We start from the raw sequence: 25,134 nt of genomic DNA on the forward strand, positions 1-25,134 counted from the left end.
TTTCTGATTTATATTCAGAGTAACGTTTTAAGACTAAAAGATATGGAACATGGTCGACACATCTGACATCACACTTGACTATAATGCTTTTTAATAATTAAAAAGATAATTAAAAATTTTAATAATCACATTTCACAAAAATAACACAACATACCTCAAATCACAAAACAGTTTGCCTGTAATGTGCCAGACAGTGACCATATAATGTTAGCTAGGTTAGCATGATCAGGAAATTACCGCTCATTATAAACTGCATGAATACTCCTAACTCTGAAACACACATACATTATTTCTTACTTTATTACTAGTTCAGTTTAATATTGTTTGTCCCCCTAAAACTTTAAACTTTTGGAAGTTAAGCTACAGCTATTGATGCCACTGTGACTTCCTGTATACATGGTTGATTGCTTTTATTGGACGATGCTACAGATGTTTCCTAGCAACTGATCTACACATTACTTAAGTCTTTACTAACAAAGACAAATCTTAAGTTTTAGATAATAGCTACCTATATGTAGTTTGAAAATAGCTAGTTGTTAACTAGGAACAGAGGACACAAACTTTGTAATAGATTTAATGGATTTAGCTACAAATAGCTGGAGCAACCCAGACAGTAAAATATTATCCTGTAATTCACAAGAAAAGAGGAACATCTGGAAAATCTATATTTTTTAATTCTTTATTTTTTTTTGTCTCACAACCCCTAAGATTTATTGTGTAACCCCTTTGTGGGCCCTGACCCTTAGGTTGGGACCCACTGCAATACACAACCAGAGTCCTGTTGATCAATTCTACACTAAATGAGAGAGCTCTAGAAGGGATGCGGGATGCTTTTCAAGATGCTCAGCCCCCTCCTTCTTCTCCTTCTCCACACTTTGTGTGTGTTGGTTGTTGAGCAGCAGCAGTCAGATGGCTGTGATCATACAAACCGGGGATTTGGCCAGATTACTCCTAAACACACTGGATGGCTGGCGAGAATCAAGCCCCCGCGGAGGCTCGCTTTCATCTGCTGTGCAAAAACCTCCTCATTACTGTCTATTCAGCCTCTTCATAAAGATTATTCATTGTATGAGAAACTGGTGGGTTGGGTTCCTCGGTTAAAGCCTTCATTTGTTCTTAGAATATAATTACTGTACAGGCTTTTGTGTCTTGAACCACACATAAAGACAGTGACAAGATAATAGGTAGGTAAACAAGGGTTTTATTCCTTTAATATCAATGGCAAATATAAATTGCTGCTCCACAATTCATTTTCAAAGGTGTTTTTCCCCACATTTAAAGTGATTTCTTTAGAAGACAGTGTCCAAATTCTCCAATTCTTAAAAAGTAAGTGCACAAAACGCCCTCCTTTAAAGTTATTGTTCAACAAACTAACATTTGACCTTTCTGAGGAGAAAGGCGGCAGGCGACGACGATGCTCATGAAGCTATGACGGGGTGTGTCTGCGTGTTTGTGTATGTGTTGTGTAATGTAATGCATGAAAGCACCACGCCTGAGACCGTCACAATGAATAGGAATGGCCTTTGTGATACATGTCGATGTATCATATACACTCATACATATCATATACTTCAGTTAGGTAGTACATTTGTGTCTGTTTTAAGGCATTATTAGCCATTTTGTATGCAGGGACAAAATGTGATGAGCTGTGTATACACACAAACAGGAGTTTCCCCTGTAGCTTAAACAACTGGTCTGACTGTAGTCTTGTTCTTTGAGAGATTCCACACCTGCTTCTTAAGGCAGATGCTGAGAGCACCAGGATCTTTTTAGAGGGGAGTAAGGGGGTTGAGGAGCAATAGTTGCATGTGATCATTGACACATACACTGCCCCACCACACACCCCTGCACCACGGATGCTAACGCCACATGTGGAGGAGGGAGTCACGCACACACGCACACACGCACTCGCGCAGATTGGCGAAAGACAGACAATAGGCCATGGATGGAAAAAAGGAGGGAACAGGAGACTCCCATAGACAGACATTAATGCTTAGGTTAATATATCAAGTCTTTGTCAAGTGGACTTTTTTTTTGCATTTTACTAGTAAACAAATGAACAGAAACATAGCCTTACAATTTTTTTTTTAAACCACCCACCCTCTACCACCCCAAAAAAATTCTCTCTGAAGACAGTGACAGAATACACACACACACACGCACTGTATACACATGCACGCACCAACAGACATTTCAGTGAATACACCTGCCCACTCGCACCTAATTTTCAATACCTTTCCCCCTACATACATTAGTCCCCCTTATAATGCGGCTACACAGTTCCTCTCCGTTTGAAAAGGTTTCAATTTGACAAATAAAAAGCAGCATTCCACACTCAAAGACTAAACAATCCTATATCTATTTTTCTGATTCATCTTCATGCTTTAACTGAGATTTGCATGTGGTGGATGCAGGAGCAGGGAGGTTTCCTTTGGCACTGTGCTGCTACTCTGCAGGGTTGAAGACATCGACATTCAAAAAGCTGCAATCCTCTCTCCCTGTCCGTGATGATTCTGAACCAAAAGCAAAGGGCTAAAATCTCACCAGGCGTGAGCAGCCATTTTGTTTGAGGTTCCTAGGCACGGAGATGGGCGAACAGGCAACACAGCTTTGCCAGAGGAATCATCACCACCACTAAACCCAGCCACAAGCTCCTCTCACTTTTATACTTTTTAAAATCACATTTTTATCAATTATTTAGATTTTTTTGTCCTTTTATTCCCCCGTTAAAGGGCAACGTGGCTTCTAAAACAGCTAGAAATTATGATCAACCACAAAGAAAACATTTTATTCTCTAGGAGCACCGTGTCAAATTCAGAACAGACACAAAAGCCTCGAGGCACAAGAAACATTTCTAAATATTCTATGGATTGACTAGGCTGTGCAAACAAACTACACATAGGAAACTCTCAATAAACCTCACAAGAAGAACATAGGCTATGACTAATTAAATATATTTATATATTTATCTATATATTTAGTATATCTAATAAATACATTTGCTGATAGATATAAAGATCTTTCTGTAAGCTATTTACATTAAAAGGTGTACATTTTTGCAGAAACAATAAATAGCTATGAAGGCAAGGCAAAGGAGAGAAAATCTGTGGTTTTAAGATTTTGGTGCTTTTCATATGTGAACACAGAGAAAGACTCAGGCCTTTCTCAGTGGGTTCCCACTGAAAAGTTAAAGCCAGTCCTTCTGTTTCAGGGTGACTCGGCTCATCTCAAACTGAACTCTCACTTCATAAATAATTGGCAGGAACATCCACTCACAAAAAATAATGCTCTCAATCTCACCTGCCTGTCCTCTCTACATATTGGAATGTGCTCCAGTCTCTCGACTGCTCTCAGTAGATAGGCTCTTTCCTTCCTATTAATACCTGGTGAACGAGGCAGTGAAGAAGTAGTGTACAAAAATGTACCAGCACCTGCCAAAATATACCAGCATTTGGCCTGGTGGCTGGTGTTTAAAGTTTCCAAACCTGCTAGTGACCCATGTCGTCGCCAGGCTCAGACGTGACATACACACATTATCATAAAAGGATGCTGTAAAAACGCCACAGTCATCAGAGAGAGGGAGAAAACATCAAACCCATCCCCAAAACCATCCCATATCCCCCGGCCCCTTCACAATCTCATGCTGCGCGATTTGTTTTGTTTTTGTGTTACTTTTTCCTCTGAATGGCAGGTGTGGACAGAAAATTACAGGGTAGTTATGAGATTGCCTGCCAAAGCTTGAGTACTAAGGGACGTATTGCTGTCGGACCCCAACGGTTAAACACCACACACCATCTAGTTTAGTGTCCACAAACTCTGCTGCGCTGTACAGTACAGGCAGACAATTGGCATTGTTTTCAAGCACTCACTTCATCTGACAACATTACTGCATCAGCTGGAGTGGGTGCCTTTAAGTTTTTAAGAGACAGCATCTTTGTCTACAAAAGCAATTTCAAGTGCAAAACACCATGCACAGATGGTTGACTGGTGAGCAGGGCAGAAAAAAGCCCCACATCAGTCAGTGTCACACCTTTGAGAGGACTCTGTCTCACTGGACAACTAGGAGCGATGGAGGGGTGTGTATGTGTGTCTAAATATGTGTGAAGTAAAGGTGAAATCTCATAAGTGCTTCCCATGGCTCTTGAGGCATAGAAAAAGAGGCAGTGGGATATTGTGTGGTAACATTCTCTGGCTGAAAGTTGCGTTTCTGACGGACGGAGGGGTGGAGTGTCTTTAAAATCCTCGTTTGACTGGTGCAGAGCAGGTGACACCCTAAAAACTGACCGCTGATGATGTGCTGGATGTGGGCGGCTGTCTCAGAGGTGTTGCAGTCTGAATGGAAGTCACCGTGTGGACAGGAAGTCCGCAGAGGCCTGTCTGGAGGAGAGGCCTCAGACCAGTCCTCCTCCTTCCCGATCAGGCCAGTCCTGGTCGGGAAGGAGGGAGGAAAGGGGGTGAGGTCTGAGCGGGACCTGGGAGTGGTGAGACAATCTTGTGATGGGATTGGGTGGGGGCAGGAGGCGGAGTTGGGTCAGTGACCAGTGCTGTCTATAGGCTGCAGCCCAGCTGCTTGGCCGTCTCCTGAGTGTCCTGCAGGCGCTGCAGGCTGGCACTGGAGTAGCCCTCGTCGCTACAGCTGCTGCGCAGGCTGCCCCGCTCATCCCCTGAGTCGCTCACACTGCTGGTGCTCCATTCCAGGTCACCCAGCAGGTAGTCCGTCCCCTCCACATCCACGTCCAGGTCCTCTGTTGGAACACAAAGACAACAGTGTGATATGGCTAATGATCAATACTATAATTTATCTATTCAAGTTTTTCCTGAAGGTTGCTCAAAAGCTCATATTACTACTTTAAGATTTCCTGAGTAAACAAGACAGGGTACGATCTCTTCACTCATTTGATCTAACACCTGCACTGGGGAACTGCGGACACCAAGATCCTGTACAGTCAGCAACAGAAGGCAGCTGCTACATGCATATCTTAAATCTGTATGTATGTGTACATGATACTGTATGCTTCGCACCTTCAGCAGTTGTTTTTCCCCATGCATGAAATACTTGGGGGAATATGATAATACCTTAATAGTATTCTAAATGTCACTGTTTATACATACATTACAGTAATGCTCAACTTTGATGGCCATATTGTACACTACAGTGGATCATTTTGTTTAGTGATTTAGTTTTTGATGAGTTAGATCCAAGCAGGCTTAGAGTCCTACGACACATGATTGTGATGAAGGTATCAGAGGCTGCCTGACTTATTCTAAATTATTTCTCAAACCCTGATAACAATATTTGTAATTCCTTTGCATTCTTAACATCAATTCACTGCAAATTACATTGATTTATTATTAGTTTGACTAGATATGGAGGAGTTAAATGTCAAAATGTATAAATAAGTTAGTAAATAGAAAGAGATTAAATTCTTTTGTTTAATAGAAACTCAAAATCATAAACTTTATTGCACATATTCAGCAATCTTTTCTCTAAAAAGAAGGTAGCTGGCTCCAGAGCACTATAATTAATCCTTCTTGTTTTGAATGTTTGGCAAAACAGTTCCCCCCCATGGCTTTTTCATTATTATTTTGCATATTTTGATTTGTGGTAAGACAGCTGTTAACCTCAAGATACATGGCTCTGGGGTTCTTTGAGCTTCTCACCACAGGATGATATCACTTACAATATCTGAAAATTAAATAAATAAAAACATCCAATCCACTGAAAAGACACAAACGACCACAGTAACATATTATTTGTTGGTGCAGAGAGTTAATACATCATTTATGGGAGTAGAAACGTTTATTGTTCTCACCTGCTCCATGAACTGTTTCATGGAGAGCAGTGAGTGTATCATGTCTGTGTACCTGTGTGAAGGCTCACCTTGGTCAGAGTCGGACTTGTCAGAGGACGGAGTGGAGCCGGTACTGTCCATGCGGGTCCTCTCCACCCCCAGCTGCTCCAGACGCCTCCTCAGGTGTCTCTGCTCCCGCTGTAGCTGCTCCACGGTGTGCTGAGCTCTCCTATCGCTCTCTTCCAACCTCTGCGGGGTGGGAAGAGAAAAAACACATCACTTAAGGAGAAGTTGTGAAAAATGTTGCTCTCTGTGTGTGTGTGTGTGTGTGTCCCCTCAGTGGCTTATCTAAGACATTTTAGTCACTCAATCACACACTGCTAACACTTACCCACTACAGCGCTCAACAAATTGCCCTCTTCACAATGATTAGGTGAGTACCAAACACACACACACATTTATTTGTTTATATATATATATATATATATATATATATATATATATATATATATATATATATATATATATATATATATATATATATATATATATATATATATATATATATATATATATATATATATATATATACACACACACACACACACACACACACACACACCTTGATATGAGCTTTGGCCTTCATCAGCAGGCTGAGCGTGGTGTGCCTGTTAGCATCTGGTCCTAAGGGAACGAGGGATTTCAAGCGCTCTAAACACAGCCGTAGATGTGCCCGTCTGAAGACAGAAGAGAACAAACGAAGAGACAGAAACTGTCAAACATCATTAGCTTTTTTCACATCAGACACACACACAAAAACAAGCATGTGATTTGTTAAGCGTGAAGGTTCGTTCTTGGCCTTAGAAATAAATGCAAACAAAAAATAAATAAAATCACTCAAGGTACACTTCTAAACTTTTTCTGGGGCCTTCTCATGGTCTTCATCAGTGGAGGGAGTTTGATCAGTTGTATCAGGTGACCTTAGTATGGATGACAACTGAGCTGTCTCATGACAACTCCATCTGCGGATGAAGATCATGAGATGCATTTGAGAGCTTATGTAAAAAGCTACTAAGTGGATCTTGAATTAAGATTTTTTTTAATGACTAATGTGGTTTTTAATTGATGAAAGGCTGCATACAGCCTTAGGTAGCTTACTTATTATTATGGCTGCGAATCATCTAAATTTTTCTATACTAGTTCCAATAAGATACCAGTGTCGGGACTGATACCAAATTAAACATGTTTTTTAGCCATGCTAGTGGCTTAGCTCTAAGGATAGAAATGCCGGTCTGTCGGTCAGTTGGTCCACCACTCTGGTCCTGATTGAAATATCTCAACAACCACTGCATGGATTGTCATGAAATTAGGTGATTCCTTAACTTCTCATCTAGCACCATCATCAGGTCAAAATCTAAGTTTGTCCAATACTTTGGTTTATGACCAAATCCCTACAAAACTAATGACGTTCCCATGACCCTCAGATGTACTTTGTGTTTAGTGCTAAAAAACAAATGTTAGCATACTAACACTAAGTTGGTGAACACGGTGAACACTGTCATTGTGAGTATGTTAGCATGCTGATGTTAGCATTTAGCTCAAATGTTGCTCAGATGTTAGCATTTAGCTCAAAGCACCACCTAAAACTCTTGTTATACAAAAGTCTTGTTATACAATAGATGCCAAACCTCTAAACTGTTAAATGTTGTCGATATACAAGCAGCCTTACAAGAACTGTGTCTAAATAAAATACAGTCTAAAATTGAGAAAATTATAATTTTAATCAAAAATGGTCTGATTAAAGAATAAGTAAAGTGTGTATCAGAGTATGCACTCAATGCTATCTTTAATATTTGACAGTTTCAATACTTAAAGCTACAGACACTTTTTTGGCTGTACCAAAGAAATATTCAAAGTTCCCCACCCATCATAACACATCAATCCCTCTGCTTTTTGACTGACTCACTCATATTAAGAGGTAGTGAGTAAAAGCAGTGCAGATGTAAGGTTCTATATGAGGTGATGAGACTCTCCTGTGTACGTTTCTTCAGCATTGTAACATTATTGCACACTGTTGCTACACTGGATATTTCATTGCGCAACAGTGTACAAATCCTCCCTCGACAAGAAGAAAACAGAAATGTGCTGCAATCCAAACATCATCTGTGACATATGTTCAGATCTGAACTCATCATTAATGTCACCTGTCCTACAACCACCACCCCACCGGTCACAAACGCTCTAAGCTGACAGCCTTGGCAGTTGCTAAGGTCTGGTGGGTGTTTGTGACCACTTGACCCCGCTGTTACACAACACACACCTCCAGCTCCAGCCTCGGCAGAGTGTGTACGTGTCTGTATGCGCCTGAATGAGTGGGCGTGTGTACGTCAGACTCTTCCTGAGAGTGAGTGTAAAAATGTTATTTCAGCAGCTGAGGGCTGGCTGGATGAGCTGTTCATTTATTGTCCGCTGCAGGTAAACCTGATGTGAGCGTCACTGCCGGGAGACTTTATTCAAAACGGACATATTGACGGGATAAGACTGATTTGAATGTGGGCAGAGGACGTACACAAATATATTCTCACCCCTTGCCCTTTTAAACACACACACACACACACACACACAGTGCAAGTGAATCCCACATACGCACATATAAAGCAGTAGTCAGCGGCTGAAATCAAGTGCCTGTTTCTCATCTGACTCAGTCCAAAGGGCATGCAGATTGCCATTACATAACATGGAAATGCCCTTGCCTGTGTTGTTCTGACACAATAAGGCATCAGCAGGGCTAGCGAATGTTTGTTAAACAACACTGATGAGCAGCAGACTCATAAAAACAGCACAGGTCACATGGTGTCCGAGTGGGAGGAAAACACTACGGGCGTGGCTGTAACACACGGCGCTTTTCAGCAACAGGTTATGCTGGCAGTGTGTCAACAGAGTGCACCCGTTTGTTTGATCCAAAACGAGGTGAATGTGCAAGTCAAATCTGTTGCATAAAAGCAGTCAAACTGAGTCGTCCCTTGCAACCCAAAACTACAACTAGGTCAGCGTGATGCACATTGCCTGACCAGCAGGAACTCACCCCACTGTCCTCACTCTCGCCCTCTGACCCCCCAACAGTAACTGTCCGTGACTACAGCTGGGAGGAACTTGCATGTAAAAAAGGCGTGGTGGTGGCTGGAGTCATGTTACATGGATGTAAACATGCACAGACACACACGCGTTTGTTTCACTATCGCCGTGGGGGACGGTCATAGATATAATGCTTTCCCTAGCACATTACCCTAACCTTGACCATCACAAATAAATGCCTAACCACCTTAACCCAAACTTAACTGTAACCTGTACCCTATAACCAAGTCTTAACCCTCAAAAAGCAGTCTCTACCCATGGGGACCTCAATTTTTGTCCCAACGGTGACACAAGTCCACATGGGTTAGTGGGCATTCAGGTTAAATTCCCCACCGGGATATAAGAACATGAAAACACACACACACACACACACACACACACACACACACACACACACACACACACACACACACACAGGGGAGGGGAGTTCAAAATAGGACTTTGAATGTGTGTATGGAGATTTCACTGAGCCAGTATTGCTGGAGGGGGGGTATGGTCTTGTTGCATTCCTCTCCTTTGGCTTTGCTAGCAGTGGGTCGCCATGAGTAATTTACTATCTGCCTATAATGCTTTCTATCATCAAGCTACTGGTGAGAGAAACTAGCTAAAGGGGTTGAATGTCTCAAGTGTAATACAACTGTGCTGTGGTCATAATTCTGACTTACTGCTGGGTATAAGGTATCTCCACACACACGCTCATGCACACACATGCAGAGGGCTAAATCCCCGGCACAGGCCTCAGTGCCATATATTATTCAGGCTGTCCGTTGAGCTGCTGGTTTGGATCAACTTACAAAAGGCAGGATTTTTGAGTAACAGGGACAAAAGAAAAAAGATTCATATTCCTGCCTAAAATGTCTGCCTGAGAAACTACTGAAAAATAGCAGCAGGTTGATTTTTGTTTGGGTTCATTACAACCAAGTCACAGCCTGGTATTACAACTGTGGCATTATCTTAGCCAAAATATATTATCGTAAAAGTATTAATAGGGTGTTTAATAGCCGGAGTAAGAGTCTACAGCCATGCTAGCTCTGCTCTGTGAGGCTGCACTTTGGCACAGCGGTGCTTTGAGCTAAATGCTAACATCTACACGCTAACATGTTCACAAGGTCAACGCTACCATGCTGAAGTTAAGCAGGTTTAATGTTTACCATGTTCATCAACTTAGTTAATAAGCAATAAACACAAAGTACAGCTGAGGCTGATGGGAATGTCCTTAGGTCATAAAACAAATTAAAATGTTGACCTGATGGTGGTGCTAGAGGAAAAGTCAGGTGATTGCCAAAGTGATTTCAATTCATCCTCTGGGGACCATGAGTGTGTGTACCGAATTTCAAGAGTTATTTCAGTCTGGACCAAAGGGAAAACAGAAAATTAAAAGAGAGTGACAAATAATCTATTTTTATATAGGACACTGAAAAAACAAATTGGATATTTGAAATAACTAAGTGATATTGTGAAACAGCAATTTGAGAATGAAAAGTGTAATTTAAAATCCCAAAATTAATTCCTGAAAAATTACATACAAAAAAAGCCAAATTGAAATAAAAAAAAAAGGCAAATGCAAAAGGGAGGGAGGAAAATGAGAGAAAAAAAAGAAAACTTCTTAATAATTAATTTTACTTTTCAGTAACACATGCTTTTGTATTTAAGCATTTACATTTAAACTTTTCTAATTTCCCTGTCAGGATTTAAAATTTAAGCTTTATTTTCAAATTAGCATTTTACAATATGAATTTGCCATTTAAATATCCAATTTCCTTTTTAACATTTCATTATGGCCTGATTACCTTTGGGTACTAAAATAATAATTTATTCACCATCTTCCCTTTTCATTTTAATTTTGGGTAAAATCATCCTCCATACTTTAGTGATTCTTAATCTAATATTTTCCATCGACAACCCATACTTTACTTGACACTTTACATGGTGACATGGAACAGCAACAAATATGCACAAAGACATTTGTACATACCTGTTCTTTTCCATTTCATTGTGCGTAGACCTGTGGAGATAAAACACATATGAGAGACCACACATAATAACAGAGCCACTGATTAAACAGGTTTCCTCTCTGTGTGCCATCAATGCAGTCCAAGACCTTACTGCAGGGGAGTGAGAGAGAGAGACAAGACTGCGTGGGAGTTTCTGAGCAGTCAGAACGGCTGACAAAATGAGATTCGAGGAAATAAGAACAGGCTGGGTATTCTGATGCCAGAGGATTGTTCTACGGACGAAACTTGTGCTTTTTAAGGACCACACTCAGGTACATGATGAGGAGGCCCGGGGTAAACATAGTAACAGTAACTAGAAACAGAAAGCAGGAGTCGACGGGACAATGCCCCTTCATATTGCCCGTTTATCCACTCTGCATGTTGTACTGAGAGAAGTAGGGGTGGGGAAAGACAGTGCCAAAGGTAAACTGAGAGATGGAGGTGTGCTAGTGGACAGCATGTCACCTGCATTGCAGTGTTAAAGCGACACACACACAAAGAGAGGGAGAGAGAGAGAGAGAGAACAGACATGACACACACACACACACACACACAGAGGGTGCAGAAACGGGGTGAAGTGGCAGAAGGAACTCTCATCTACCTCCACCTGACCTCCTGATCCCCCCCCAACCCAGATCCCAAAATACCCTCTGCGCCGTCAGCTTTGCTAGACTCGCAACTGTCACCATGCCATGGCCAAGATGCTCAGAGGACCCCACACACACACACCTTGATTCACCTCCATGTTTGACAACTTACTTTCAAGATTAAGCTTAGAAATTCTATCATCCACTATCCTCAGTCACAACCGCTGAGCAGCAACGGGTGTAATGCTTGTGTGTGTCTCAGCTTTGGGTGTTCTCTATCTCACTTGGCCCCGTCCAGTCAGTGTGCATTCCTGCGCAGGGCAGACAGCCGCTGGTGACATAACAGTTCTAGCAGGGAAATGATCCCTCTAATTCCGTCTAGATTTCAGGCTCTGGGACACCTCCCACCTCCTGCCCTAGTCCCATCACCCTCTAGCCCTCCACCTAACACACCATGCCACATGTAATACTGAGTAGTAATGAGATTTTTTATTGTGAGCATTGTGGAATCATGTATGGTTTGCTCTAATTCCATATAAGCACATTAAATTGGATCCCTGGTCTACCAAATATGCCCTGGGACCACACTGACTACATCCCACTTGGTGATTAACTGAATCGCTACTATAATATTACATAATCGCTATGTTCTGAAGCTCCATCTAACCTATTCTCTGCAGAAAAGGAAATACCTCCCCCATCTATGTATCAAGGTGACTGCTGAATGTTGAGATCCAGGTGCCACTTTCATTAGTTCAACTGACAAACTACCTTTATAACAGAACAAGAAGTTCACGCTCATATTTCTTGCCCTGTCCAACTTCTTTTAAGCAATGTCACCGCATTCCCAGATTTTAGCGATTAACTCGGTGAGTACAAAGTTAATATTAACGACGGGAATGGTGCCCAGTTGTATGACACCCAAATTTCCTTTGGAGAGGGTTCCAAGTTAGCCTGGTCCCAGACCTCTGAATCCTTGTAAGTCAACTTACAGAAGTAACAACTCTTAAATCGGCACATTTCTTCAATTATTGTGAAAAATGTTAAGCTAACTGGTCTTGGCAGCTACTATCGCAGTGTCCGCTTCAACTGAAAATGACAGTGATGGGATGGATAAATCGGTTAGTACTGACTGTCAGGGCAATGTCAAGAAAATGAACGACTATTCTAATAATAAGTTACAGTCTTATAACTCCACATACAGTGTAGACCTTCAATTCAGCCTTCAGTCTTCCCATACTGATTCCTGGACAAGTCTTACAACATGGGGTCCATGGGCTATTATCGCTTTGGGGGTCCTTGATAGAGAGTTTATGAGCCAGACTATACTGGATCACTGAATTGTAGCAAGATGATTCACCAGTGCACCTTTCCTTCGGCTCGGTCTACAGCAAGATTCTTCTACATTAACCATTAAGCCGAATCTTCACTTGTGAAGCCTTCCTGTAGCCTCACCCAAGTCGGCCACATTAGCCTGAACAACCACAAAACAGAATGGTGAGCATGGAAAGACTCCATTTGCTTGCTCAACAAGGATGGCGAGATCATTGTATGCTTTCCATAGTGCTATGAAGGTGTGTGTGTGTGTGTGTGTAGGGTGGGGGAGGACTCTCCATCTATGTAATGGAAGAGCTGGTGCTCTCCACTGCCTGCCAAGAGTGAGAAGAGGTGTGGAGGGAGAGAAGAGGGGGAGAGGGAGGGGGGAGTCACTACTACTGACACACATGCGCACATACATGCCAGAAACATGGTGACTCCCCTCCCCCACCGCTCACACATCCACGCCACGGAGAAACAACAGAAACTGCAGGGGCTTGTACATAACGGGTTGAATAACTTCAAATACATACATGGTTGCCTGCCCTATATTTCACCAAGTCAACAGCAACAAATAAAAAAAAAAAAAAAAAAAAAACTGATCACACCTGATCAATTAATGATCCACTCTTCTCTGGCAGAAATCAACATAACCTTGTTTTTAACAATAAATGGTAAAAGTAAATGCTGGTGAGCTAAATTATGACTGGAAACGACGACAAACCTGCAGCAGCTAGTAGTCTACTTGACATACAAAGCTGGTCTCACATTTTCTTCACTACTCATTTCTAAAAATAGTGCCACCTAAGCATGTTATGACATGTTCTGAGCTGGAAGCATGTATGTTTGTTCTTACAGCACTCCACATCCTGCCTCTTTTAGTGCACGATGGCAATGGAAGAACACAACAAACTTGTCACTGTCATTGACAAAGCCCAATGGACAGACACAATCCTGGCTAACAGGCCAAACCAAGTATTTGAACACCATGTTCCTTTCGAAAGGCCGGTATTTTCTGCAAACATATGTATATACACAATGAATGAAAAACATCTTCCTGTTTATCAAGTATAATAATGAGGTAAATGCAGGTAATTATTCTAAATTTCTTAAATCTAATTTTGACAGTCGACAAGAGCTGAAACGATTAGCAGACTAAACTATTCGATTGACAGGAAATGAGTCGGCAACAACTGTGATAATCTTATAATCGTTTAGGTCATTTGTCAAGACAAAATGCCAAACCTGCTCTGGTTGCAGCTTCTCCAATGTGGAGGATTTGCTGCTTTTTTATATTGTTGTTTATTTAATTGGGTTTTGGACTGTTGGTCAGACAAAATAAGACATTTGAAGACGTCACCTCGGACTCTGGGAACTTGTGATGGACGCTATTCACTAAACGACAAACAGAAAAAATAATCAACTGATAAACCGATAATGGAAATAATTGTTAGTTGCAGTCAACACACCGAGATGTAGAAGGTGCAAATAGTGCTGTGATTCTTAATCAGAGGTGTTCGTTTGTTTGAAGAATACCTACGCCTTTAGAGCATGGAGGCGATGGACATAGTGGCCAGTCTTTACAAATTTATCACCATTAATGACAAGGGTGGAAAGCCCAACAGCCAAAATCCTGGCTAAACCACATTTTTAAAACGTCAAGTTCCTTTTACAGAGCAGTATTTTCTGCATGTGTAAAATGTCTTCCTGGTCTGATCGATGAGGTGAAGGCAGGTTATTATGAGGCTCAGTTTTTGCTTATCAAATCTACACAAAGACATGCAGACAAGTTCAAGGATTTTGATGGTCTGAGACACTGAAATGTAAATTCTGCAAACAGAGCTATGTTTCAATATCAGAAGGGTGCTTATACATCGTGTAGCATACTGAAATGTCGGTGTAGGTGTTTGGCAGTCTTATAACTTTAGATCCACAGCTATTAAAGCTGGATATACACTGGGTTACACACTTTAACAGGCCTATATAGATATAAACCTATTTACATGCTTCACTTCATGTGTTCTGCATGCTCACTTCAACACATCAGATTGGCAGAGGAAGACATTTCTCCCAACGGACGGTGGATGATAACTGGATGTGGACTAGTGTAATGGCCGACATACCTGATGGGTTCAACCCAAGTCTACAATTGACAATTGATTATATGACCTGGCTGCCAGTCTACTCTTCTGTACCTCTGCTACATCATGGCATTTCATTGCTGCTTCCCGCCTAATGTGGCATTTATTGTATATTCTAATCAATTGCCTCTCTCTACACACTGGGCAGTGTTATTGTCAGTCGCCCTTTTTATCGTTTACTTTTATATCTCTCTGATGAAGAGGAGGCACGCAACGGTGGGTGGCAGCAATATGCTATTGTTGTGTCTGCTGAAGAAGCAGGTCCCCCAATGTCACTGTTTATCTAAAAAAAATTAATCTATTTTCATCAGCCTTTGCCACATCTTCCCTACATTGGCATGCCAACTTTTCCACCCCAGCCAAGCATAAAACTCTTTTTTTGTTTGTTTGTTTTTTTGCACTAATTAGGTGTTTTTTTTCTGGTGTTTCCATTCAGAGCTTTTCATGTTCATATGTGTATCATACTCCATGAAATCTTTTAGGTCATATACAATATGGTTCCACCAGTGCTGCCTTTGATCCTGGAGTTATTTCATCCTCTCCACCAGAACAATCAATGCACAATGAGCAAAATTTCACAATTGCCTTATCAGTGTACATCCTGTACAGGCCCTAGCGCACTACACAAATACAGAATGGACATATCACCCTGCATCTAACCACGGAGCACACATTGATCTGTGGGGAGTGGATGCAACACAAATCTGTTCCGATATGATTGATTTATGGAATTCCGGTTACAGACTCTGAATGTAAACTATAGTTGTGTTTCGACCGCAGGAACTTTCCCCAGGGACTCGCAACCTTTGGAGGAACTCTGAGCGTTTCCACCGCAGGGACCAGGGTCTAAATTAAGTTCCGGGGACATTATTTCACCCCCCAAAAGGTCACTGCTCGTGGGGTAATACTTTCCAAAAGTACAGGAACTTTCGGGGTGGGGCTTGCTGCACTGAACATTTCTGATTGGTCGAGCTCCGACCAGCGGAGCAGCAAGTGGTTTGACCATCTGGATCAATGTGTTGCTGGTTCATAGGCCGGCCTTCTCTTGCGCAGCGGCTCAGCTACTGCGCTGTTGGAAGCCATGGTGGAAGACACGGAAACAGATGACCAGTCGGTTGAAGGTAAGTCACATACGACGTGTTTTTCAGATGAAACGGACAGATAAAATGAACTGCAGGCTGCAGAGACTAGTGTGTTTACTCCTCCGACCAACAGCAGCCATCGTCCCATGCCTCCAGCTGAAGCACACAAACTGTATTTTGCACACAGATATTTCTGCAGATGAATAAATAGTTGTGGAACTAAATGTGTGTATAGTGTTTTTTCTTGTATCTGTAAACAAGTATATACACTATTGTATATGTAAAAAGACACATAATTCTTATGCTTGTGTTACCACATTCTAATATTTACAAACGCTCTGAGGAAGTAGTGGCTGTCAATTTCACCAGTCATTATACACCGGTAAGCTCAGTATTTAAAATAGGTGAGAGTGCATTAGGTTAAAATAAGCAAAGGTCCTTATGCTGAATTGCAGGTCATGTGTTTTATATGTTCAAACAATAGAGTTATGCAGCTGTGTGATGGGTGTAACCTAATGGGTGTAACTTGCCTAATCTTCAGGGATCTTTAGACTGCAGTGGAAATGCACACAACAATGGGCAGAATGAACTTTAGTTCCTTGAAAAGTAGTTCCTGGAGATAAAGGTTCTGGGTACTTTTGGTGGAAATGCAGCTCATGTGTATGCAGTAGTTTCCATTGAGGCGACTGGAGCTATCAAGACACGCCACCCTCACTGAAATGTCTTCTGCAGTCACCTTGACTTGACCCAGTTTGCCTTACCGAGAGGCCAGTCGCTTTAAGCCAGACTGATGTTTGCTGCTGTCAGTCACACACTTAAAAGAAGACATGGGGGAGTCAAAACATGGCCTTAACCCAATAGACTCACATACACATGCAGTCACAGTCTGTAATATCAGAGAACCTTTTCTGTAGTGTCAGGCACAAATTAGCCATTAGGCATAGAGAGAATGAGGATTGACAGGTGTCAACATTTCCACACTGTGATATTGACTTGACAGGAAAAAACTAAAACCTCTACATAACAATGGTGTGCACGTCAGTGACTATCTGCCACACATAACTTATTGATGTCAGCAGTATCCGTCTAAAAAAAACAGTTACCTGTGCTCTCCAAATACATAAATGGACTATACATATCTACAGCATATTGTTGACAGATTACCCGTTATGCTTTTTATGCTATACGGCCTCTGACTTTGGGTGGAGAACATATAAAAGCACACTCTTTAGGTCATATTTTCTCAAGAACAAATGGTTAGGGATTTATCAGGTTCACTCAGAACACCACCAAATATTGGTGTTACCAACTTTCAAATTCATTCATGATTATACACAAATATATATTTCTCTCAATAATGATTAGGCTGCCATCTTTAAACTCTTTCAATCCTCCCCTCCTTTTCAGTGGGTGGGGAGTTGAATTTCATATTACTCTGGTTTGAAATATGTATTTCTAAGTGCGGCTCCACAGAAAAATGCAAAACAAAATGATGTTAAATGTGATTCTGTCACCACAAACGGCAAATTATAAGTGTGATTTGTAAAAAACAAATAAACAATCCAGGGAACAATGGATTAATCCTGCTGCCCTCAGTGGGGGCACACTTGAAGTGGGAATATTATGAGCGCCTTGTTGCAGAGCTGAAAAATTACAGAAAAATGTATTTTCTGGCCACAAGGACTACAATGACCTTTACCTGCTACTTGTGTTTTTCTTGCTTTTGCTTTTTCTTTTCAAGCTTTCCCTCTCTCGGCTGCTGATGAAGGGTGGCATGGAGGCATAGCCGTGTTCAGCTTCTGCAAGCAAATAAACAACATAGTGGTCACATGTCCAGATATCTGGCAATGCAAAATATAGCCACAGTGAAAAGAAGCCAAAGACTGCAAAATGTGCCACATTTGATCTTGAGCCTTTTGGAATTCAATAGCAATGTACTGTGTTGACGTGCAGGCATGCAATGAATGGATTTCATGCAGTATCTTTTTACAGTATTTTCTCCCCTCAGCCTGGACAATGATGTCATCTTGAACTGGCATAAACCCCACAAGCAAACCACAACAGAGGGAAAGGAGGGGCCTCCATAAAAACAATGTCTCCCTGCACATCTGACTGCATTTGCCACATATGCATTCAATCTTTCATCAGAAAGGCAAATACACGTGTGTGTTTGCACATTTGCAGTATATCCCAAAAATGACTGAATACTGATTAGCACCTATTTTGGATAGGCGATGCATTCTGCTGTATTGTTGTTCAAAATCCGATAACGTTTCTGTATTTAATGAATGGCCCGATTACTTCATGTAAAAAATAAAAGGAAATCAACAGGACCGCTTTAAAATGACAGGTGCATAAATTAACGTGAGTTGGAGCAGAGGGGTGTCACTGTAATTTTTCAGAAATATAACAGATCATAGAAAACAATACAATTACACTTTACCTCGTTCCCTGCGATCAAGGTACTCGGCTGCTTCGATCAACATCTGCACCAGTCCGATCGCCGCCATTTTCAACAATAACACTGATAATATAACAATCCGATTGGGATTGCGTGGCTGTACACAACCTGCTTCAGGTCCTACCACTGGCTCTGCTTCTAACAATCCGGTTGCTGTTCTGTCACTTATTATTTTAAAAGGCGAGAGGTAAAGTCAAAGAGTTCCTCCTGCAGTGTATCAAACGGGCTATTTAAAAGTTAAAGGTCGTGAATACAGCGCCAGTCAGTTTTAAAAGCCAAACTAGTATCTTCCTTAATGACTGTTAAAATGGTTCAGGTAACGTTAAGGGTTTAACGTTAGTGTTAGCTGGCTAGTCAAGGCTGACGCTAACAATTCTTCAACAGCTAAGGTTGCTTTGCCCTCTCTATTAAGCAAACTGTTTGCTGAATAGTCTACTGTTGGTTTTCTAGGTAGCTCTTCGAAAAAAAAAAAAAGCGGCTTGTTGTCAAAAACAAAACGAAGGGTTGCTTGACATATAAAAATAAGCCGAATATTCTGTTTGGCAAAAAAATAAAAAACGAAGTTAGCGCTAGTGACAAGTTGCCAAATTAACGACGAAAAGTTCTTGCTAGCTCGGTTGTATATTGTAAAAATTCAGCCAATCAAAAACAAGAACGTTGCCTTGTTCAGTTGTCACAGACTTGCCTGATGTGAAATTTATAGAAAAACGAGCCTAGCTGTCTTAAAGTTCAACCGCCGATGTCATCCAACCTTATCGGTTCAGGGCTAGGTGGCTGGCTAGTTTTGTGCTGGTTTATCGCTGATCACGCGTGACACGTCTCGCTGGAAACGCAGATAGCGACTGACTTCAACAGAAGAACAGTGAGTATTTATTAAAACTGCTTCCAAAATAGTGGCTTGTTGATCTGAACGACAGCTAACTACTGTTCGCCACAAAGCTTCTGTGTGCTGCGATATGATTGGGTACTGGAGATTACAAGCCAAGCTCCTATTGGGCGTTTAAGCCTTCAATCGTCGAGAGGGGTCGGCACTGACTGCCACTGAGGGCCTGGTTCAGCCATTTTGGTTCTAATTCACATTGGCTGAGGCACACTGTTTCGAGCCACAATGGACTAAACACCCGTGATTGGTTGCTTTCTGATAAACTTGTTAGCTATTGGCCGCAATCCCCACGAGCTAAAGTGACAATGCCCACTTCTGACAGAAGACACACCTCTCTGCCATGCTGTTTCGCGGTGTATGGCAACGATTGGCTCCCGTGGTGTTGTCTTATTCCTTGTTCAGAGATTGGTCAGATTCACATGCTCACTTATTATTGGTCCCTTGTTTCTCCTATCACAAAGCATAAATCCGCGCAGGCGCACGCACACTTTTCTGAAACATGATAGCTATTGAAGCCTGCTTCACAATGAGATGGATGCCCATTTTAACGCAGGAAATAAAACCTGGACGTACACTAACGACAACATGGAATAGGTTTATCTGCTGAAAAACGTCCTTCGTCTAGGACTAAATTTAATCCTTGAATGAGAAACCAGCCCATAGCATGCACTTGTAGAGAAAACCATTAGGTTAAATTTGGTGACACCAGAAAAACATACAAGCAAGCAGTAAAACGCATACCCAAGAGTGTAGGGTAGGTTATATTTAAAAATCAGTTGGACTGGACTATGTAATACTATGATCACATACATCAATTTACAAATATTGACAGTCCAGTGTGTAGGATTTAGTGGCATCTAGCTGAAACTGCAGTTTACAACCATTTGAATACCGATCGGATCCTCCCGTTCCAAGCGTGTAAACTACGGTTGTTGCGAAACTCGCAAAAAAGCCTAACTAGAGCACGTGTTTGGTTTATCCGTTCTGGGCTACTGTAGAAACATGGTGGTGCAATATGGCGGCCTCCATAGAAGGGGACCCGCTCCCCATGTAGCTAAAAACGGCTCATTCTAAGGGAATGAAAACACGATTCTTACTTGCAGGTGATTATACACTAATGAAAACATACTTCTAAATATTCAATTTCTGCCAATAGCTCCTCCTAAATGTTACACACTGGACCTTTAAATGTCAAGACTAACAATTACGCATGATCCTGCACATCATGGCAGATGCAAGAGGCAAAATTGGCTTTAAAAACATTTTTTTTAAATGCTTTTATTTAAAATAAAACCACATACACCTCAACAACACGAAGCTCCATGCACTGTGTCCACAGTAGGTCTCCTATCAATACTCACTGGGGCTTACTTCAAGCACTATTATTTACATTTATGTGTTCTCTCATAAAAAGGAATATATAGAAGCAAACAAAACAGGAAATAGCACAATATCATCCAAAATGGAGGTAAGTGGAGGTAAGTTTCTTGGATATCACGAGTTGATACTTTCAAGCGATGAAGTCCAGTGGTCTGTTGAATCCACCTTTTCTGTTCATGTACTGCCTAAAAAAATAAATATATAAAGAAAACATTACATCACTGTTACCCTCGCAACACTTGCAGATTACATCATCGAGCACCAATAGGAGAGCCAGGATGTCTGCATAAAACACCTGCAGAGGTGATTGGCTACAATAACAGTGGTTGATACTGAGCGCGTTCACTGTGAGGGGACTGAAAAGTTGACGTTTTAACTCAGCAACCTGACCAACAACTTGGGTTCAAATAATAAAAGATCACTATATAATAAAACAAGGGCTCATGAAACATTTCCAAAAATTGCCTGTGGCTATGTGCAGCACTGTTGTGATGCTTCCCGATCAACAAACAGCTCTATGCAATTAGAAACAGTAGTTTTTTGTTGTTGTTGACGTACCTGTATTTTCTCTTCATGGACACATTGATAGCATGTGCATTGGCTGATCCATCACTTTTCTTCCCCTGTTTGAAAACAATGTTATTGCCTCTCACATAGAAAACATCACATATTACAGATCAAGTTCAATAGTGACATATTACTAATTAACAAAATGTACAAGTCTGTGCTTGACTTGCTCCTTTTATTCACAGAACTAATTTGTGAGGATAATTTGGAAGATAAGCCTTTGAAAAACTTTAAAAATCAATTCTAAACTACAGTAAAGGTACATTGTTGATCCACTGAAAAAAACAGTACCAAGAAATTGGAAATTTGTCCAATATTTCAATCAACAAAGGAGTTACATCTCAGTGGCTAACTCAACATTTCCTTCAACATCACATGCCTGCAGCGGCTTCCCAGTGAAATACTTCCAGCTGCTGAGACTGATGAAAAGCATGAAACAAGGGAAGCCACTGGAAGGATTTTACTGTAAAGCAGTTGCATATACAGTATATGATGTAAGTTAAGTGTGAAGTTAGCCATGGATGACTAGCTTGTTGTCCAGTAAGTTATTCTAAATTCAGATTTGTACAATTTTCAGCACTTTGTCAATAGATAATTAATATAGCAATAGAGGCATGGCCTTCATCACACCTTTAAAGAAGCCTGGTAAAGGGAAAAATACATGATTAATAATGACCACAACACAATCAGGAGCTATCTACTCTGTGAATCTCAGCTGCTCTGACACTGTAGGCGTTCACCATGTGTTTGTTGAAATTCAGAGTACAATGCCGATAAATTGGTACATCGAGTAGGCACACCGAAATGAATGCAATCAACAGTATGCCTATCTTCTGTAGAATGCAATGAACTTTATTTGAAATGAATTGCACCCCCTTGTGGCTGCACAACACAGGACACTGTTGTGCTCCTACCTTGGTGGTGTCAAAAGAAGCAAATCCCATCAGTTTCATCATCTCAATTTCCTCTTCTGTTTTGCCCTGCATGTCTTCCGCTGTCAAAAAATGATGGTATTGAATTTTTGCAAAAACATGTTGTATTTGGAAATGTCATAAACACTGAAAAAGCTGATTTTTTCACTTGAGAATGACTTCGGATTAACGTCTTTCAGTGTCCAGATGATACGACTGAAACAGAACAAGAATGAGGACTGCATGAAAAAGCTGAATTTATTCATTTCTGAATATACAGCAAGAATAGATGCATATTATTCATCTAATACCTGAGATCTGAATGGGCTTCGCTGGTTTGTCCTTAACTTCTTTGCGGTCATCTTCACGTCTGTCTTTTTGTCTCGTAGGAGAGAGGGAGGAGGAGCGATGACGTCTAGGAGGAGACCTGCAAAGAGAAAACAAATATGGCTGCAGGACAGGTTACCACAACTACTGAGGGCAGACACTTCTGCAACTTGAAGTGATTAATATTGTTCAGGTCTGTTTAGGTTGCAGATAAATGCTTGTTTTCAAAAAGGGCAAAGAGTACCATAAGTGCACTGCAAACAAAAGACTGAAAAGACTATACTTTTCTATCACAATTCACTAGGCACTATCTATATTGGGGATCAGTTGACTTGGGTAATTGTAGATTGACACTGATATTTGGTGACTATACATAATGGTGAATATACGTAACGTCTAAAATTGACCATGTATCCTACATTTTTGCAGGGGCCAAAATCTAAATGGCCCACCAGAAGCAAAAAATAAAATAAACAAAGGACTGGCCACTGAAAATAGAAACGGTGGCAAAGAGAAATACTATTCAGTGTTGCAAAACTGAAAAAAATAAGTGTTTCCTCACCTTGAACGCCTCCTGTGAGGGGATCGCGAGCGACTTCTGCGCCGGTCTCGGTCCCGATCTCGAGAACGAGAGCGATCCCTTTCCCTTCGCCTTCGCTCACGCTCCCGTGAATTTGAGCGGGAACGCCTTCTCTCTGCAGCAAAGAAGGAAACAAGATATTGACATCACAAGTAAACTGGAAACTGAGAACTTAAAACAGGGCACATGGGCTTCCATACACTGTAACTCCGAATGTCTTCTCTACATTAAGGATTTAAAATACTTCTCTGCAACATATTTTGTTGCTATACCTGACATTCATACAACCTGTATAAATGTCATTGGCATCATGCAAGTCCTATTTTTAGTTTTCTTTCACAAAGATATATAGCCACAAGGCAACTCAGTTATTGCTTGGTGACTGACATCAGAATTTGGATAGTGAACAAACATGTTCTGATAATGCCAATACATTGTTCAGTTACACATTTATTATTTTTGATATAATTACAGATACTACAGCGATACATTACCTTTCATCTCCGACTTCATAATCACTTCAGGTAAAACTTGTCCCACTGAGTATGCAAGAACACATTAGCATACAACTGTTGTTCTACATGAAAGATAAGGCTCTGATCGCAACCAACGTGCCTTCGAAAACTCTTTATAATTTGGTTAGGAACACAATCTGCTTCAAGAGGTACGGTTCAACTAGTATTCTGTAAAACTAAGTTGTGTCAAGAATGTTGCTGTAAATGCTGAATAGCAATTCTTTGATATGAAAACTGTCAAATGTGACACTTAATGTCATCGGATTTAACTTGAAGTCAGACGGACCTGAGATAAGATGATATTACTCAGTCACTGTCTCAAATGGCAAACATGGATGCACGAATAAGGTTTATTGAAACAGTTAACAGTATCTGATATTTTACCATATATTGGCCTATACAGAGTCTTGGTACAACAGCAGGTTAAGCTCTTCAGGCTTTAATTTTTTTGTTTAGTTTATTCAATCTATCTATCTATCTATCTATCTATCTATCTATCAGGGACCACGTACAAAATACATTAATCTCAAAAATGAGAAAAGATGTCTTGTACCAGATTTAGCTACTAGCTAATTTCCATCTGTAGCCCCAGGGTAGGAAACAATAATACATAGCAAATCATCTCCACTACTAATGAACCGTGAACAACCTATTGATACCCACGCCGGCGTATGCGCACACACACACACACACATATTTCATAGGAATAAACAAATCAAAATATTATATACATATATAAAAACAGGTCGTCGTCAGAATGTCAAATTTAAAAAAAGAGTTAAGAGTTAAGAGTTAAAAACACCAACAACAAAACCAGCTATCGACTATCGCTGACAGATACTTTTCAAGTCTAATATCTAGAACATTCTGTTAGCCTCCACATACTCACATAAAACAGTTACTGCGACACAAAGCAATTCAATATCACATTGCTTTTTAACCCGTGTTATCTAATTATAACCATGTTGAATAAGTAAGCTAACGTTACGTAAATAACTAAAATACATTGAGGAACATGTGGAGTTCACTTATAGAAAGGTGACATTAATGTTAAACATGAGTCGCATTTTAAAAAGGTGTAAAGTCAGTGCTAAGGAAAGAAAGTAAGTTCATTAACATTTTCTCATATGCATATTTGCTTTCACCCAATGTAAAAGAAGAGAAAACAGCGATATCGGAGCTAATAAAGCCAGACAATCACAGATACGTAGTGTTTACGTTAGCTAAGTTAGCTACTCCTAGTTTCTTACCTCGTCTTGGAGGAGTTCGACTCCTGCTCCGGCCCATTTCCCTAAAAGATCAAACGTCACCCTCGTAGATCAATGGTACTAAACAAAAAACAATTTGTGGTGAGAAATATGAACAAGTCGTGGGTTGTTTGTATACCCTTAACGGTAATGGCTGCTACTTCAAAGCAGCAGAAAGCAGACTCTTCTGCTGTCGCTTCCGGTTGATATAGAGC

At 40.9% G+C, this 25,134-nt stretch overlaps 2 protein-coding genes across 4 annotated transcripts; both read right to left on the reverse strand.

Annotated features, from left to right (window-relative positions):
- Nucleotides 1-1,181: 1,181 nt before the first annotated feature.
- On the reverse strand, nucleotides 1,182-19,949 carry mxd1 (MAX dimerization protein 1). Of its 2 annotated transcripts, XM_044196615.1 has the most exons (6): nucleotides 18,492-19,928; nucleotides 17,748-17,847; nucleotides 10,903-10,932; nucleotides 6,415-6,529; nucleotides 5,882-6,041; nucleotides 1,182-4,745 (listed from the first exon to the last, which is right to left on the reverse strand). In XM_044196615.1, exons 1-6 carry the CDS (start codon nucleotides 18,556-18,558, stop codon nucleotides 4,549-4,551), a joined length of 669 nt encoding a protein of 222 aa, XP_044052550.1. In that variant the 5' UTR covers nucleotides 18,559-19,928; the 3' UTR covers nucleotides 1,182-4,548. The 2 variants fall into 2 exon arrangements, with proteins under 2 accessions (XP_044052550.1, XP_044052551.1); XM_044196616.1 differs by lacking the exon at nucleotides 10,903-10,932 and having other exon boundaries at nucleotides 18,492-19,949.
- Nucleotides 19,950-20,140: 191 nt separating this feature from the next.
- Nucleotides 20,141-25,134, reverse strand: snrnp27 (small nuclear ribonucleoprotein 27 (U4/U6.U5)). 2 transcript variants are annotated; one of them, XM_044196619.1, is made up of 7 exons: nucleotides 24,923-25,134; nucleotides 23,652-23,696; nucleotides 23,140-23,272; nucleotides 22,562-22,677; nucleotides 22,254-22,333; nucleotides 21,331-21,395; nucleotides 20,141-20,957 (listed from the first exon to the last, which is right to left on the reverse strand). In XM_044196619.1, exons 1-7 carry the CDS (start codon nucleotides 24,957-24,959, stop codon nucleotides 20,903-20,905), a joined length of 531 nt encoding a protein of 176 aa, XP_044052554.1. In that variant the 5' UTR covers nucleotides 24,960-25,134; the 3' UTR covers nucleotides 20,141-20,902. The 2 variants fall into 2 exon arrangements, with proteins under 2 accessions (XP_044052554.1, XP_044052555.1); XM_044196620.1 differs by lacking the exon at nucleotides 23,652-23,696 and having other exon boundaries at nucleotides 24,923-25,125.

The sequence above is a fragment of the Siniperca chuatsi genome, linkage group LG5, assembly GCF_020085105.1.
Source record: "Siniperca chuatsi isolate FFG_IHB_CAS linkage group LG5, ASM2008510v1, whole genome shotgun sequence".
NCBI classification, from domain to species: Eukaryota; Metazoa; Chordata; class Actinopteri; order Centrarchiformes; family Sinipercidae; genus Siniperca; species Siniperca chuatsi.

Coding starts and splice junctions, on each gene's coding strand:
- mxd1 (XM_044196615.1), bottom strand. CDS start 18,558: ATGGCGGCGATCGGACTGGTGCAGATGTTGATCGAAGCAGCCGAGTAC. Junction 10,933..17,747: donor AAGAAAAACACAAGTAGCAG/GTAAAGGTCATT, acceptor TTATCTCCACAG/GTCTACGCACAATGAAATGG. Junction 6,530..10,902: donor AATGAAATGGAAAAGAACAG/GTATGTACAAAT, acceptor TTCTGTCTTCAG/ACGGGCACATCTACGGCTGT.
- snrnp27 (XM_044196619.1), bottom strand. CDS start 24,959: ATGGGCCGGAGCAGGAGTCGAACTCCTCCAAGACGAG. Junction 23,697..24,922: donor TCGAACTCCTCCAAGACGAG/GTAAGAAACTAG, acceptor TTGCATACTCAG/TGGGACAAGTTTTACCTGAA. Junction 22,334..22,561: donor GAAGCCCATTCAGATCTCAG/GTATTAGATGAA, acceptor ATTTTTTGACAG/CGGAAGACATGCAGGGCAAA.